This window comes from Ammospiza nelsoni, chromosome 26, assembly GCF_027579445.1.
Source record: "Ammospiza nelsoni isolate bAmmNel1 chromosome 26, bAmmNel1.pri, whole genome shotgun sequence".
In the NCBI taxonomy this organism is placed as follows: domain Eukaryota; kingdom Metazoa; phylum Chordata; class Aves; order Passeriformes; family Passerellidae; genus Ammospiza; species Ammospiza nelsoni.
In genome coordinates, this window is record NC_080658.1 from 4,104,308 (window position 1) to 4,121,296 (window position 16,989).

The 16,989-nt window shown below is 49.3% G+C and overlaps 4 protein-coding genes across 4 annotated transcripts; 2 read left to right on the plus strand and 2 right to left on the minus strand.

Annotated features, from left to right (window-relative positions):
* Positions 1 to 3,611: 3,611 nt before the first annotated feature.
* LOC132084255 (feather keratin 1-like) lies at positions 3,612 to 5,358 on the minus strand. Its single transcript, XM_059489323.1, has 2 exons — positions 5,224 to 5,358; positions 3,612 to 3,938 (listed from the first exon to the last, which is right to left on the minus strand). The coding sequence occupies exons 1-2, from the start codon at positions 5,356 to 5,358 to the stop codon at positions 3,612 to 3,614; spliced, it is 462 nt and encodes a 153-aa protein (XP_059345306.1).
* A 3,015-nt stretch (positions 5,359 to 8,373) lies between these two features.
* On the plus strand, positions 8,374 to 9,292 carry LOC132084267 (feather keratin 1-like). Its single transcript, XM_059489336.1, has 2 exons — positions 8,374 to 8,497; positions 8,966 to 9,292. The coding sequence occupies exons 1-2, from the start codon at positions 8,399 to 8,401 to the stop codon at positions 9,290 to 9,292; spliced, it is 426 nt and encodes a 141-aa protein (XP_059345319.1). The 5' UTR covers positions 8,374 to 8,398.
* Positions 9,293 to 12,725: 3,433 nt separating this feature from the next.
* LOC132084124 (feather keratin 1-like) lies at positions 12,726 to 13,031 on the minus strand. Its single transcript, XM_059489126.1, has one exon. The coding sequence runs from the start codon at positions 13,029 to 13,031 to the stop codon at positions 12,726 to 12,728; it is 306 nt and encodes a 101-aa protein (XP_059345109.1).
* Positions 13,032 to 15,767: 2,736 nt separating this feature from the next.
* LOC132084125 (feather keratin 1-like) lies at positions 15,768 to 16,064 on the plus strand. Its single transcript, XM_059489127.1, has one exon. The coding sequence runs from the start codon at positions 15,768 to 15,770 to the stop codon at positions 16,062 to 16,064; it is 297 nt and encodes a 98-aa protein (XP_059345110.1).
* The last annotated feature ends 925 nt before the right edge of the window (positions 16,065 to 16,989 follow it).

The following is a 16,989-nucleotide window of genomic DNA, read 5'->3' on the forward strand; positions in this document are numbered from 1 at the left end:
GCAGGAAAACAAAGCACAACCCATCACATTAATCGGAGTGTTTTGCACTTGAAATGAGCTTCTCAGAAAATTATTGTTTCCAGAGAGACTTCCTCTGGACCTGGGGCAGTGCAGGACCAGTATAAAAGGCGTCCCAGCTTTTCACTCTCCCATCCACTCCACTGCCCTTCTTCTCCTTTGGAAGCAAGTGAGTTGGAGGCTCTGTCCTATGCTGGGCTTGAGGCTGCCTGTTTGGGGAGGGGAGGTGGAGAGAGGTTTTGGTGTGTAGAGGGGCTGTGTCTGGGCTGGGGGAACTCTTGTTGTGTTGACTAAGAAAGTGTTTTTGTGGTCCTGTCTGTCCTTGCTCAGTGGTGGGGATCAGGCAAAGAGTCTTGTGGTCCTCTGAGACAGAGTAGAAATTCTCCAGAGTAGAAATCCATTTTGATTTAGGTGAAATGTATATCTTTGAGTCTGTGGTTAGAAAACATAGCTATGTAGCCTGACTGCAAGGCCTAGGCTCAGGGAAACTGATTCAATGAAGGATAGAGATAAGTAGGGGAGAGAGAGGGCGATAAAGAGAGACAGGGAAACTGCTGTGAGAGCAGGTCGACCTGACCTAGGAATTCTTTCTGATAAAGAAGAACTAGTGCGGAGTTCATAATAATGAATATGTATGAACCTATTGTGAAATTGTATGCATATGTATTTGAGAGGGGGATAAAAAGGGACCTGACGTCCCCAGAAGTACACGTCTTTTAAGGAGAGCAATCTCCACATGCGTCCGGCGCTGTAATAAACATACCAGCTTTACAACTTCCACAAAATTGTGGACTTTGGGTTATCTCCACAAAACACCTCCCTTCACTGGCTGCATCTCCCAGGCCAGGCTGTGTCTTGTCTCCCTTGTGGTGGGTGGAGAGGTGGCTCCTTAACCATCCCCATCTTGTCTCTTTCTTCTCTCCCAGGTGCACTGAGACTCAGAGCCATGTCCAGCTGCCAGCCTTGCCCCCCTTGCTACCAGCCCTGCACCCCTTGCAACTGGCCCTGCAACCCCTGTTTTCAGCCTTGCAACCCCTGTTACCAGCCTTGCAACCCTTATTTCCAGCCTTCCAACCCCTGTTTCCAGCCCTGTGGCCCCACTCCCCTGGGCAGCAGCTGCAATGAGCCTTGTGTCAGGCAGTGCCAGAGCTCCACCATCGTCATTGAGCCCTCCCCTGTGCTGGTGACCCTTCCTGGGCCCATCCTCAGCTCCTTCCCACAGAACACTGTGGTGGGATCCTCCTCCTCTGCTGCTGCTGGCAGCATCCTCAGATCTCAGGGAGTGCCCATCAGCTCTGGGGGTTTTGACCTCTCCTGCATCACCAGGCCCCGCTGGAACAGGGTCTGCTGAAGCTGCTGCCCCACAGAAGGACCCCCTGGAACCCAGAAGATGGAAATGGACTGAGTATGGTCATTTACAGTCACTGAGGATCCATGGCATTTGGGAAGAGCTGTGCCTGGGCTCTCAAACCATGTCCTTTGTCTAACTTGCCTGTTTCCCTCCTGTTCTTTTTTTGTCTCTGCTCTCATGTCCTCCCCTGGGCTGTGATCACTGGCTAAGCCCCATCCAAGGTGTGACTGCACCCATGGCCAAGGGACTCGTGGCCAAATCTCCTACATCCCCCTGGTGCTCCCTGCACTATGGTGCCCACTCAGAGGACCTGCTTTAATTCTTAATTAAAGTTTTTCTGCATCCCAGCCTGTGCCTCTGTGTGGTCCTTGTCTCTCCCCAGCTGCCAGAGAGAAAGGTGGGTGTGGGTCTTCTGTTTCACATCAGCAGATTTAGTTTGGATATCAGGAAAAGAGTCTTTCCCTAGAGAGTGGTCAGATATTGAACAGGCTCCCCAGGGAATGGTCACAGTCCCAAGGCTGCCAGAGCTCAAGGAACATTTGGACAATGCTCTCTGGCACAGGGTGGGATGGCAGTGGTGTCTGTGCAGGGCCAGGATTTGGACTTGGTGATTCTTGTGAGTGCCTTCCAGCTCAGGGTACACCACCATGATATTTTCTGAAAAATCTCTTCACCAGGTTTTCTTCTCCTGGGAAGCTGGGAAGCCTCAGCTTCTCCATGTTTTGCTCCTCTGGAATGTGATCTGGAGATTGTTTACCCAAACATGTGATTTGTTTTTAATTAATGGCCAATCACAGTCCAGCTGTGTTGGACTCTGAGTCAGTCAAGGGTTTTTATTATTCATTCTTGTTTAGTCTTCTGATGTATCCTTTCTCTTTCTTTAGTATAGTTACAGAATAGAATAGAATAGAATAGAATAGAATAGAATAGAATAGAATAGAATAGAATAGAATAGAATAGAATAGATCAGCCTTCTGAGAAACATGGAGTCAAATTCTCATCTCTCATGTTATCCTGGGGACCTCACAACACCACAAGGATTTTCTTGTGGTGATTCTATGAAGCTGGGCTCCAGGTGCAGTTTCTATTTCACCTCCACAGACAGACACATCCAGTCAATGAACCTTGTTCTGATGGCAGTCACTCTTCAGAGGATGGACAAAGGGGTGAAAAGATTCTGTGGTGGAAATTTTATCTCTCCATTTGCCAAGACCATACATCCTTGTAGATTATACTTGCCTACATTGACCTGGTCTCACTGCACTGTTCCAAGGGCTGAAAGAAACTGTTGAAGACTCCACTAAGTCCAACAATTCAGTGACAAAACTTTTTTGGTCTTTGCAGAGGTTTTTATGCCACAAAAAAAGGGAGGGATTGTTTCCAGGTGGAGCATTTAATCATAAGTAAAGGGATTCTGGCATGTGTGTTTTGTGTGTAGTGACAAAGAAATGGAAATTTCATGGCATAGAAAGGATTGGCAGATATGGACCAAGTTATCCTGGTGCACTAGAGAAAGAGTGGTGCTCCAAGTGAACTTTCCATCCACAAAGATTAAAGCTGGCCCTGGACGCCATTAGCAATAAAATCCCTTTGGCATCTGGAATGTCATCATCCTGCAAGTTTTGCAAGATTTAGAAAGCAGAAATTAATCCAGTGTCTGACTAAGGAAACTTGCTGCAAGCCTGTGTTACCAGTCACTTCAAAGCCATCCCCAAACGCCTCCCAGAACAAAGACTGAGCAACATCTCTTTCCCTGGTTGTCTTGGGAGAGCATCTGCAGGAAAAAATGACACAGAAGCAATGGCTCAAACGCAGCATAACTTTAATGAGTCAAGAGAGAGAAATTAGGTAATTTCAAGCTATGATCATGGTGCAGTGAGCACGAGGGACAGATAAGAGATTGTGCCCCGTGGCTGTGGCTGAGAACCCTAGAAGGTTCTGAGAACCCTAGAATGTCCATCTGCCTGCCCTACAGAGGGAGCAGGGCCAGCAGGTGCTCTCCTGGCTAGATGTGTGGGACTCACAGCCCTGGGAGCACAAGGGAACAGGGACACAGGAGGGAAAGGAGAGAGTGGCAGGGGACAGAGGCAGGGCTGGGCTGTGCTTGCCAAGAGTCCTTCTGCAAGGGCTGCTGGGCTTGCTCAGCCCTCCAGGAAGCAACAAGCTGATACTCCATCCCCAGTGAAGAGCCATCCTGCTGAGTGCTTAGGTTCACACCCTGAAATCATGACCAGCAGCTTCTTTAGCAGGGGAAGGACCTCCTGCCACAGAGGCCACTGCCCAGGCCAGAGAGGCCAAAGCCCCCAGAGCTGATGGGCACTCCCTGAGAGCTGAGGATGCTGCCAACAGCAGCAGAGCTGGAGGATCCCACGGCGGTGTTCTGGGGGAAGGAGCTAAGGATGGGCCCAGGCAGGGTCACCACCACGGGCGAGGGCTGGATGAACACGGTGGAGTCCTGGCACTGCCTGACACAGGGCTCATTGCAGCTGCTGCCCAGCGGGGTGGGCCCACAGGGCTGGCAGGGCTGGCACCGCGGGTAGCAGGACATGGCTTGGGGCTGCAGGTGCACCTGGGAGACAGAAAAGTGGGATAGAAAAGCACAAGTGAGTACAAGCCTGTAACACCACCAGAAAGGAGAGAATACAGCTCACACAAAGTGCTGGAAGGATCATAAGGAGGCCCACAGGCTTCTCCTTCTCTGTGGGGCCCCAGTCGTCCATTTTTCTGAGTCTGGACTGAACGCACTTGGGACAGTAATTCATGTTCAGACTCAGACGTTTATTATTTCTTATCAGTAAAACAGTCTCACTACTGTGAGTTGGGCAGCTTTTCATTAGAAGGCACAAAATGACCAATAATCTCTGGTTACAAGGTCTTTTAAGACTAAACTCTCCAATTAAGAACTGACACCTGCGGATGCCATGGGACAGAGAGAGAGGAATGGCAAGCATTTCTCACAGCAGGCTGTGAGAGGTTTTAGGGAGCTGGAAAGATGTGATAAATTGTTGACTATAAACAATTTGCAGGTGCTGTTTTTCTACTTTCTTTTTCTGTTCCTCTCAAGGACAGTGCATGAGATGGATGTTTCTGTTAGTTAGCCAATAGAATAGAATCTACTGTACCACTCTATAAAAACCACACGGTTCTTTTGAATAAAACCTTCTTTGCCTTTTCTACCATCCTGCCTCTCACCTCTTCCTGCCTCAATCTCAGCACACGAATGGCAGACACCTAGATTATTTTCCCTTTTAACCCAATAACTGATCCCAAAGTGGACTTTTCTGCCCAATTACAAAATGCCACCCAAATCCATGAAGAAGGAGGAAGAAGAACCATGAAGAAGAAACCCCGGATGACACTCTGTGCCCTCTTGCATCCATCCACAACATACTAAAAATCCCAAAACCTCAATTTCTAACGAAGGGATGCACATACAGTACTCTATAATCTATTTTACACTTTTGTGGATTCTAGTCTATCTTGAAGTTTAGTTTTCTCCATGAATGAGGGTCCAAGTCAGTGCTTCCCTGGGCACAAGGACATGCCAGAGCAGACAGAAAAATATTCCTAGTGCCCTGGGTTTCCACAACTCTCCAAAAAAGACCTGCAAAACACAACCAAGCTCTGGGAGATCCCTTCCTAGCCCAAGCCACAGGAGACACCTAACTGAGCTCCAAGCTCTCTCCATGTCCCCCCTTTTGCACCTTTCCCTGTCCCACAGAGAGCAAGGGAATAGTATAGAAAGCAAGGACCCCAGAACCAGGTATAGGACAAAGACAACTTTGTGCTGGAAAATCCCATGGAAGCACAATGATGAGAATGAAGAAAAGAGGAATAAAGAGCTTCAGACTTACCTTGTTCCCAAGGAGACTGTGTGCAGGAGAGGAGTGGATGTGACAGTGAGGAGATGGAACTCCTTTTATAGTGCTCCTGTCCTGCCCCAGGCCCACAGTCACTGCATGAGGGCAGTAATTTTCCAACAGACTCATCTTCAAAGCAAAATATCCCACCTAATGCCCCAGGTTGTGCTTTGTTTTCCATCACCATTGCCAGTGCATTTCCTTGTTTCTGACGCACCCATTATGCTATGCAGGCTCCTTTCATGTTCCAGGATGACAGATCCAATGATTTTCCAAATTGATCATGCCCCTGTCACCAGAAGATGTACCCTCAGGTGCAGGAGGGGTCTGTGCAGATGTAGGACATGGAACTGGGAAATCTGGTGATGTTCTTTTCCAACCCCACTGCAGAAAGGCTTGGCTCTTCCCCTGCCAATGCAGGGGTCTGTCTTGGGTACACAAAGGCTCCTGTGCCTAATGAAATGACTTCTCCTTCTCCCTCAATCCTTTACAGATTTACTTGGAAGAGTCATCTCCTCTCATGGCAGTCTCTGGGAGTCTCATATGTCCATCAACATGAAGAAAGAAAATGTCATCCTTCCTAAGGACCATGATCACAATTCTGGTGTGGTCTCCCCTCACTACATGAGGGGTGTGTTGATGCTTGGCACAGCACCTTGTTTGTCCCTCTCTCCTCCTCACAGTGCCAAGAGCTTTGGCTGCATGCCTTAAACCCTGACCAGCATGAGAGACTTTTGCAAAACATGTTGACTGCCCTGTGAGCCCCTGAAGCTGTGGGAGTGCTGGCAAGAAGCTCATGCTGTCAGCAATGGCTCTGGTGGCTGCCTGAAGCTGTGTACTCGGGTACAGCCCAGTTCTTGCACCACTTTTCATGGGTTATGGATGGATCTGCCCTTGCTGGAGGGCAATTGTGTCCCTGCAAGGGCCATGGGTCTGCAGACATCACACCCTCCTGGCTTGGCCTCACACCAAATGGCTGACACACAGCCAGCCCAAAATTAGAGCATGAGTTGCTGCTGGTAGGGAGAGTCTCCCCTTGGAAATTTGCCTGCTGAAGGCATTCCCTTGCCCTCTGGGATGCATCCCAGCTGCCTCTGTCTCTGCAGGGCAGGGAAGTGCATCACTCCTTGATGTGGTTTGAGAGCAGGTTTGGTACCCAGGGCTTTTCTGAGTGCATCCCCTCCGTCAGTGTTCTGAGGTGCGTGGCACTGCAGGGCTATCACTGACAGCTCTCATTTATTAGGGAGCTGGACGAGTTCCTGCTTCCCCAAGGCTTGCTGGGCTGCTCTCTAAGCAAGTCTTTTTGGGCATGGCAAACAAGGTGTGCTGAAGCACAGATGCCAAGAGAATACTCAATGCATAGGAGTAAGAGTTGCCTCCTCAAGCCAGGTCTCAGAAGCTCTTGGAGGGCTATTACTCACCCAGAATAGCTCAGCCACCTTTGGAAGCATAAAATCAGCACCATGGCTTCTGCTGCAATGTTGGAAACAAAAAGGTTTAATAAAAGGCAAAATAACAAAGCTCTTTACAGAGAAAAACCAATCCAGGTGCAAGAGGTTCTTGCTGCTGGTAAAACACCTCACAAAAGCTATTAATTTCTTTGTTCTCTTCTTTTTCTAGTGAATTGCTCAGGTGGGACTTTTTGGCCCCTGTCCAATTGGTTATCCTTAAATTTGAGGTGAAGTCCCCTAGGTCTATAAAATGTCTTTTTACCCAAATGAGGAGAGAAACTTCTGGGCTTCTTTCCTTTTAAAGGGGACAAAGGATAGTTTTGTCACTCCATCAACAGAGGGCACATTCCTATACACCATTGATGAGGGACCATTGATGAGTCCCAACCAGTGGGGAGATTTTTTTCTGCAACCCCTCCTATCCCTCCACAGAGCATTCAGGAGAGCTCCTCAACACAGCAAGGTGTCTTTGGCCAGCAGGATGAGGTTTGTGCATCCACTGCACCCTCCAAGCCTCTCCCCAAGGCATCTCTCACAAGAGAAAAGAGAGCTGAGGCTCTAGGACTGTAGCATAGTTCAGTCTCCAGCCCATTCTGCTGGAAGAAGTTTTTAATTTCCAAGTGCAGATCTTGCTGTTTGTTCTTCTTGAGTGCTAGAGGGCCTCTGTGGCCCAGTTCTCCAGACAGTCATTAATTCACTTTATAGAAACCATGACCCAGAATACATTAGCAGGCTTTCACTGGTTGACTCTTGTCAGGCAGTCTTTTTTTTGACACCCATTCACTGCTGAGAAGGCTCCCCCACCTTCTCAGAACTCTTTTAGGGGATGCAGCAGCCTGGGAGATGTTGTAGGTGAAGACTGAGAGAGGCATTGTCTCCTCTATCTCCACACTTCTGAGATCACCTTCCATCATCTGAAATGGGCATCCCAGGATACTGTCAGATGCCATTTCCATAAGGGCCCAGGGCTGTCCCATGGTGCCCTCCAGAACCCCTGCTCTCTGCTGTGAAGCTCTTTAGCAGCAAATAATCTCCAGAAGGAGTTTTTTCTTCCCCCAGTAGAACTTGTGCAGGTAAACCTTTCCTGCTGGTGACTTTCCAAGTGGCCCAATCTCTTGACAGCAATTCCTGCTAGTAAAAACCAAGGCCAAGGATTCCTTGAGTATCTCCACTTTTCCTGTAACCCTTGTCCTCAGTGAGGCTGCTCCAGTCAGCCTTTGGACTTCTCAGCTACCTGGAAGAATTTCTTGTGCCCATCATGTATTTTGTCTGTTCTGGTTCTGCTGTATTCTATATTCTGTATTCTCTGTATTCTGCTCTGGTACATACCCAGCCAGGCTTTGATTGTCCCTAGTCCTGCATACTCAGACAAACTGGCAAACATTCTCCCCAGAAAAAAAAGCTCAATAATAGGAAGAGAGCTGAAAATTCTTGCTGCAAGGGGAGCTGTATAAAATTGCAATTCACTCCAAGCCAACACCCCCTGTGTTCATGGGACCCCACCACACTTCAAACACATCTTCTGCCTTCACTGACACAGCATCACCAAGGATATCCTTGGGTGCCTCATCTCAGCACATGAAAGCAGAGCAGGAATGTGGAAAATGAGGAAATTAAATGGCAGCACAGGTTGACAGAAACCAGAACACAACCTGCGCCACCAGGTAGAACATTTTGTTTTTGAGGTGAGTCTGCAGGAAAATTACTGCTGTCATGCAATGTCTGTGGGCCTGGGGCAGTGCAGGAGCAGTATAAAAGCAGGTCCTTCTCCTCACTCTCTCATCCACTCCTCTCACCTCCATCTCCTTCAATACAAGGTGAGTCTGAAGCTTTTTTCCTCTTTCTTGTCCTATTCCTCCAATGCACCTCAGCTCATATCTGCTCCACTCCTGCATGGGGTCTTGGAACTGCTGTCATGGGAGAGGGAAGGGGAGGAAGTTCTGTCATCATCAGAAACTTGGTTAAGTGTCTATGTGGGGTCCTATGTGGGGTCTTGGAACTGCTATAATAGGAGAGGGAAGGGGAGGAAGTTCTGTCACCACCAGAGGCTGAAATTTGTTAAAGTGTCTCATGGCAATGGGCGAGGAAGGAACCTCTTTGGGCTTGGTTGCTGTCCAGGGGGTTCTTTTGGGCAGAAAGGAATGGGATACCTGTGGATCTCACTGCAAAGTTCCCAGCTTTTTTCTCCAACTTGTCTTTTTTCTCTGACTTATCTCACTCTTAGTTGAGTGCAAGACTGCTCTTCATCCACAGTTTCTGTTCTGCTTCTCATTTCTCTCTCCCAGGTGCGCCTGCAGCCCCAAGCCATGTCCTGCTACCCGCGGTGCCAGCCCTGCCAGCCCTGTGGGCCCACCCCGCTGGGCAGCAGCTGCAATGAGCCCTGTGTCAGGCAGTGCCAGGACTCCACCGTGTTCATCCAGCCCTCGCCCGTGGTGGTGACCCTGCCTGGGCCCATCCTCAGCTCCTTCCCCCAGAACACCGCCGTGGGATCCTCCAGCTCTGCTGCTGTTGGCAGCATCCTCAGCTCTCAGGGAGTGCCCATCAGCTCTGGGGGCTTTGGCCTCTCTGGCCTGGGCAGTGGCCTCTGTGGCAGGAGGTCCTTCCCCTGCTGAAGGAGCTGGTGATGATTCCAGGGTGTGAACCTAAGCACTCAGCAGGATGGTTCTTCACTGGGGATGGAGCATTGCCTTGGTGCTTCCTGAGGGGCTGAGCAAGCCCAGCAGCCCTTGCAGAAGGACTCTTGGCAAGCACAGCCCATCCCTGACTCTGCCCTCTTCCCCTCTTTTGTTTCCCTCTCCTTGCTCCTTTGCGCTCCCTGGGGCTGTGAGTCCCACACATCCATCCAGGGGAGGACCTGCTGGCCCTGCTCCCTCTCTGGATCAGGCAGATGGACATCTTCTGAGATCTTCACCACAGTTATCTGGTGCTCCTTTAACTCAGATTTATCTAGTTTTCATCTTTTGACTCATTAAAGTTCTACTGCATTTGAGCCATTGCCTTTTTGTCATCATTTCCCCTGCACACGCCCTCACAAAATGACATGGGGGGTTATTGGGTGTGCTTGTGCAGGGACCATTATCACAGGATAGTTTTGACAATGCTTAGAGGGTGATCCTCTGTTTTTCAAGCTTCTCTACCTATCTAGAGCTGGATGGAATGATTCAACACAGTTCATTGGCTAGAGCTCCACCAGAGATGCTGGGAAAAGGGGAGATTTCCTCGACCCTTAATATTTAATTTGTCTGTCAGTGCCCCAGAAAAACTGAGACCATTGTGTCAGCCACCTCTTGGGACTTCTGCTGGTCAAAGTGACCCCAAGATGTGTTAGAAAGTCTCTTTTCCCAGCCTGGTGGTTGAAGAAGGAGTCAGAACTCTTCAGTTCTCATTCTCAAGGTTGTTTATTGTTTCTTATCTATAAAATTCTTTCTATGGCCTGCCGAGGTCCATTCAGCAGGTCAGGCAGAGGCCCACTGGTGTTATCTTTTTATACTAAAAACCACGGGTACATTATTTACTATAACTTCCCAATACCTATCACCTATGTTAGACAGTGAGCTTCTACTTTAAACCAATCTAAAAGTGCCAGCATCACAGCAGAAGATGGAGGCCAAGAAGAAGAAGAAGGAGAAAAGCTGGACACACCCAGATTCCTCCATCTTGCCTCCTGAACCCCCATTCCAAAAACCTCAAAAAATCTATTTTCCACCCTGTGACAAACTAACTATTATTCTACTTAGACTTTTGTGGCTCACAGATCCTCATATAAGGTTGGTAATTTTTTCATAATCAAAGTCACAGGTGTCTTGGGCTCTGTGCCAAGGTCTCTGAGCCCCCTGGAAGGGGTTTGGGCAATCCAGAAGAGCCAGAGGGATGTCCTGAATTCCAACAGCCACTCTGTCAGTGTCCAATTAGGGGGGCCCTGCACTGAGCCATCCTTCTGGACTGGAAGGCAGCTCTATTGACTCAGTCAGGGAAACACCATCAGAGTGAAGGAGACCCCTCAGCAGATCTTTGCACTTTTTGACCCCTAAGTGGGTCTTCCACTGTATTTGAGTAAGTTCCCTGCTGCCAGAGACTGCAAACACCACTGAAACACTGACAGTTTATGGAATAATACTCTGAATAATATAAAAATCGTGACAAGTTACGGTTCAAGGACTGCCAGTGTGCCAGGGAAGAAGAATCACATGGGAAAAATCCTCCCACTGGTTCAGCTGAACTGATGAAAGGGCTGTGCCATGCCATAGAACATGCTCAGCAAAAAACTGTAGGCAGTTTCTCCAAAGTAGGTGTTCTCCAGAGCCTGGCTGGGTATTGGTCTGCTGGTGCAAGGTAGTGGTTGATTGCATTTATACAACTTGTGATTTTTTCCTCTTTTCTCCCCTTCACTCAAATCATCAGTGACCTGGTCCCATTCACCTCCTTGTCCACGATTTTTTTCCACTACTGGGACAATTACCATAGGGTATTGTTTGGGTCCCTACCTCAGCCCTGGTGTTCTCAGGTGTGGTTTTCGGTGTCTGCCCCAACTACTGTGTTCTTAAATGTAGTTCAGATGCATGGTGATATTCTCAGAAGTGATTTGGACCCCTGTCCTCTGATAGTGCTGGTGAAGCTCCAGAGGTGTGTTAAAAGCTGTCACCAGCCACCTCAGGATAAATTTCACTCTTGTCACACCAGAAAATTCTCTCTTCTTGCACCACCCTGACACCAGATACCTCAAACACCACATTAAGTCAATAAAGTTAATGAGTATTTTTCAACACCTCACACTAAGATGAAAAAGGATTCTTGACAAACAATCTGTTAATAAATGCTCCCCTGCCAGCCCCCTCCTCCTTTCTCTCAGCGTTTTTTGCTGACCATGATGTCTCATGGTATCAAAAATTCCTTTGGTCAGCGTGGGTCAGCCAGCCTGGCTATGTCCTCTCCCATGCTCTTGACCACATCCACCTTCATGACATTTTGTAGAGGAGGGTGGAGAGCCAGGGTTGATGCTGGGCAAGAACTGCCCAGAAAAACCCAAAATATTTCTGTGTTATCAGCACCATTCTAGCTCCAACTGCAAAGAATCCATAGAAGGGTTAATTTGGTGAAATTGAACTCCATCTTGTGTAAAACCTACACAATGCTATTATCTGTAGCCATGATATTTTCTGAAAAATCCTTTCCTGAGGATTTTTCCTCCTGAGAAGCTGTGAGGCCTCAGGAACAAAATGTAAACAATGGTTATCTGCTGCTGTGGAATGCAACAGGTGCATCTGGGATTGGGTTCATGTGGTTGTTTCTAATTAATGGCCAATCACAGTCAGCTGGCTCCAACTCTCTGTCCGAGCCACAAGCTTTTGTTATTCATTCTTTTTTTTTTTCTATTCTTAGCCAGCCTTCTGATGAAATCCTTTCTTCTATTCTTTTAGTATAGTTTTAATAGAATATATATCATAAAATAATAAATCAGCCTTCTGAAACATGGAGTCAGATCCTCATCTCTTCCCTCATCCAAAAACCCCTGTGAACACCGTCACAATTATTCATCACTGCATATTCATCCCAAGCAAACCCTCAAAAAAAACAGCTCTTAAAAACATATTTTCCCCTGGGCATGTTGAGAAAGAACCTGCAGAGGAAAGAATGACACAGACACATGGGCTGGGATGCAGCAGAAATTTAATGAGACAAAACACAGAAACAAGGTTGGTCCATCTGGAGGTCCCAGTGCAGAGAGCACAAGGGACAGAAGGGAGTCTGTGCCCCAGGAGGTGTCACTTGCCTGATCCAGAGAGAGAGCAGGGCCAGCAGGTGCTCCCCAGGATGGCTGTGTGGGACTCACAGCCCTGGGAGCACAAGGGAACAAGGACACAGGAGGGAAAGGAGAGAGTGGCAGGGGACAGAGGCAGGGATGGGCTGTGCTTGCCAAGAGTCCTTCTGCAAGGGCTGCTGGGCTTGCTCAGCCCTCCAGGAAGCAACAAGCTGATGCTCCATCCCCAGTGAAGAACCATCCTGCTGAGTGCTTAGGTTCACACCCGGGAATCATCACCAGCAGCCTCAGCAGGGGAAGGACCTCCTGCCACAGAGGCCACTGCCCAGGCCAGAGAGGCCAAAGCCCCCAGAGCTGATGGGCACTCCCTGAGAGCTGAGGATGCTGCCAACAGCAGCAGAGCTGGAGGATCCCACGGCGGTGTTCTGGGGGAAGGAGCTGAGGATGGGCCCAGGCAGGGTCACCACCACGGGCGAGGGCTGGATGAACACGGTGGAGTCCTGGCACTGCCTGACACAGGGCTCATTGCAGCTGCTGCCCAGCGGGGTGGGCCCACAGGGCTGGCAGGGCTGGCACCGCGGGTAGCAGGACATGGCTAGGGGCTGCAGGTGCACCTGGGAGAGAGGGAAGAGGGGAGCAGAGCATGAGAGGTGTTTGAAGGAGCCTCACCACACTCTGGCTCCATCCAAGCTGGAGATGCAGGGATGTCCACAGGTTCTTCCTCACATTTCATAGAATCACAAGGCTGGAAGAGACCTTCAAGATCATCCTACCCAGCCCCAACACCTCAACTAAACCCTGACACCCACTGCCACATCCAGGCTTTGTTAAACACATCCAGGGATGGTGACCACCATCTCTCCAGGCAGACCATTCCAGAACTTCATCACTTTTGCATGAAAAACTATTTCCTAATATCCAACCTATATTTCCCTTGATGAGCCTTGAGACTGTGATCTCTCATTCTGTCAGTGCTGCCTGGAGAAAGAGCCCAACCCCAGCTGACTACAGGTAACCTTCAGGAAATTGTAGAGAGTGATAAGGTTTAGCCCACAGGTTCCCTGCCAAGAGTAACCAATCTCAGAACGTTCCTGCCCAGACTATCACTCACTTCAGCAGAGACCCAGCCTCTCTCCATGCGACCCTCACTCACATTCCACCTCTCACAGAGCAGCCCCACAATGCAGCAAAGGACCAAGTGACAGGTATGCACAGGAAAAGAAAAGGAGCAGGAAGGAGAGGAGAAAAGTGACCCAACTCACCTTGATCACAAGCAGACTGAGGCAAGAGGAGTGGATGAGAGAGTGAGGATGAGCTCTCTCTTATATTGCCCCTGCACTGCCCCATGCCCACAGTCACTGCACAAGGGTAGTAATTTTCCTACAGACTCACCTCCAAAGTAAAATATCTTCCCTAACGCCACAGGCTGTGCTTTTATTTCCATCAACACTGCCATTTGTTTGCCTCATTCCTGACGTGATCATTAGGCATCCAAGGATTCCTTTCAAGTATTGAGATGAAAGACTGAAGGATTTCCCATGCAGGGATGCATCAGCACAGGCAGAAGATGTGCTGGAGGTGTCTCTGGAAGGAAGGGATCATGGGACCAGGGAAAAATGGTAACACTGATTTCCACCTTCTTTGGCAGACAGTAATGTCCTGCTGAGGGCAAAGTGTGAGTGTGGCTGTTGGGAGCTCTGGGCTTGGCTACAGTCCAGTGTTGGAGCTGTTTTCTCTTTGCATAGCAGGAGCTGCCCTTGCTGGAGGGAGACTCATCCTTACAGACATCACACACACTCCTGGCTTGGCCTTTCACCAAAAGGCTGACACACAGCCAACCCAAAATTAGAGCATGACTTGCCACAGGTAGGGACAGTCTCTCCCTGGAAATTTGACTACTGAAGGCATTCTCTTGCCCTCTGGGATGCATCCCAGCTCCCTCCATGTCTGCAGGGCAGGGAAGTGCAGCACTCCTTGATGTGGCCTGGTTTTGTACCTCTTGAGCACATCCCTTATGCTCAGACCTCCTCTTGGTTTCTTGTGTTTTTCCTGGACCTTTCTTAATCCTTGCCCACAGGATACCTAAGCTGCTGCCAGCTTTTCTAACTTCTTTTACTCTTCACAGGTGCCTCCATCCTGCCAGATACCTGACTGGGTGTAAATCAAAGGCAACTCCAATGAAGGGGAGAGAAAACGATGCATCTAACTCCATTGATATCAGAAGGCTAATTAATTACTTTATTATACTATACTATATACATTTCATCTAAACTGAATCTGCCAAGCACTCACTCTGCACACACTGCAGAGAATCTCGTGGCTGTCGGTGACAGTCCTGACACACACACACACACTCACACACACACACACCTGGCCCTGACAGGCCAAGGAAACAACCACCATCACTGTGGGTAAACAATCTCCACATTGCATTCTACAAACACAGGCACAGCAAGTGATAAGAAACGTGTTTTCCCTTTCTCTGAGGTTCAGAGAATGTGAATCTCAGAAACCCTCGGGAAGAATTGCGCCTTGCTTTTCTCTGTGAAGGGAAATGTGTCAGCAGGGCTGTCCCTGCAGAGGCAGCTGCCAATAGGGGCAAGGCACTGCCCTGAGCCAACATGCCCTGCCTGCAGGGACCCTCTGGCCTGGGGGCACCTCCTGTGCCTGCAGGGACACCTCTGACCTCAGGGGTGCTCAGGCCTGGCCTGGCACATGTGGAAGGAGCTGCAGCACAGAGCAAGTGTGTCAGAAATGAGGAAGTGAAATGGCAGCCCGGATGGAAACCAAACCACAACGTGTGGCGTTAGGGCGGGTATTTTGCTTTGGAGGTGAATGTGTTGGAAAATTACTGTCCTTGTGCAGTGCCTGGGGGAATGGGGCAGTGAAGGAGCTGTATAAAAGGGGGACCTTCTTCTTGCTCTCTCATTCACTCCTCTCACCTCCATCTCCTTGAGAACAAGGTGAGTCTGAAGCCCTTTCTTTTATTCTTCCTTTGAGTTTTCAGAGCCTATCCGCCCCTGTGGTTCCATGTGGGTTGTGGAGAGCTGCTTGTTATGGGAGAGGGAAGGGGCAGAATTTGGGCATATAGAGAGGCTGGGTTTTGACTTAGATGTATCCTGAGCTGTGGAAGGGCCCAGGCTTGGTCACTCTTAGGGGGATTCCTTATGGCTGAGTAGGAATTGAGGCTGGTGGGTGTCTCTAAACATCATTGTGCAATTTTGCGCTTCTGGCTTTTCTCCAGATGATGGATGAACAGTGTCCCCTCACTCAGCCCTGAGTCTGCTTCTCTCTTCTCTCTTTCACAGGTGCACCTGCAGCCCCAAGCCATGTCCTGCTACCCGCGGTGCCAGCCCTGCCAGCCCTGTGGGCCCACCCCGCTGGGCAGCAGCTGCAATGAGCCCTGTGTCAGGCAGTGCCAGGACTCCACCGTGTTCATCCAGCCCTCGCCCGTGGTGGTGACCCTGCCTGGACCCATCCTCAGCTCCTTCCCCCAGAACACCGCCGTGGGATCCTCCAGCTCTGCTGCTGTTGGCAGCATCCTCAGCTCTCAGGGAGTGCCCATCAGCTCTGGGGGCTTTGGCCTCTCTGGCCTGGGCAGTGGCATCTGTGGCCTCCCCTGCTGAAGCTGCTGGAAGCTAGAAGTTTTCTTCCCTGGGAAGGAACCCAGGGACTCCTAGGATGGTCCAAGCCCAGGGATAGAGCATTATTGCTCTATCTACCACTCAGAGTGACTTCTTTCTCACCTTTTGACTCATTAAAGCTCTGCTGCATCCCAGCCTGTGCCTCTGTGTCATCCTTTCCCCTGCACATGCTCACCCAACATATCCAGTGAGAGAGCTGTTGCTGTGTGGCTCTGGGAGGGTGTTGTTGGAAGACGTGTTGCCATGGTTGTCAACATCACATTCATTATGTTAACACAGCATTGATTACTCATATTTAGTGTCACCTGTCTAAATTACTCTGCCTCTCTCTATGTGCAGGAATTGCCCCACACAGTTCAATGACCACCAATACTCCAAAAATACTTCTAGTTCTCCCAACAAATCTTTCAAGTTTTCTCTTGTTGTCAGCAAGCTTGTGCCCTCAGCTTCTCATCCACAAGTAAATGTTCCAGCCCACTCACCACCCTGGTCAATCTTCATGTATTTCACTTCCCTCACTGGAGATCTTTTTGAGTTACAGGGCAGTAGGCAGCACAGCATGCTTGATGCCATCTGGGGAGTGCTGAGCAGAGTGGGATCTTTGCTCCCATCAATAGCCTGTTCACAGTTGTGCTCTGATAGCCCAGGATGTTGATGACACTCCTTGGTGCCCAGGAACACTCTTGGCAGCTCCACCTGTTTTGATGGTGTTACGACAAAAGCACCTCATCCTTTCAGAGACTGAAATGTGGGGACTCACAGACATGAACTGATGCCAGCAAAGCAAAGCCAGTTTATTACACAAGTATTTACAGGTCACTACATTTGTACAAAATCTTCCTCTCAGACTCCTTTGTCCCAGTCCCTTTAGAAACAAAATCTTCTTGATTATCATTCTCACACTAGT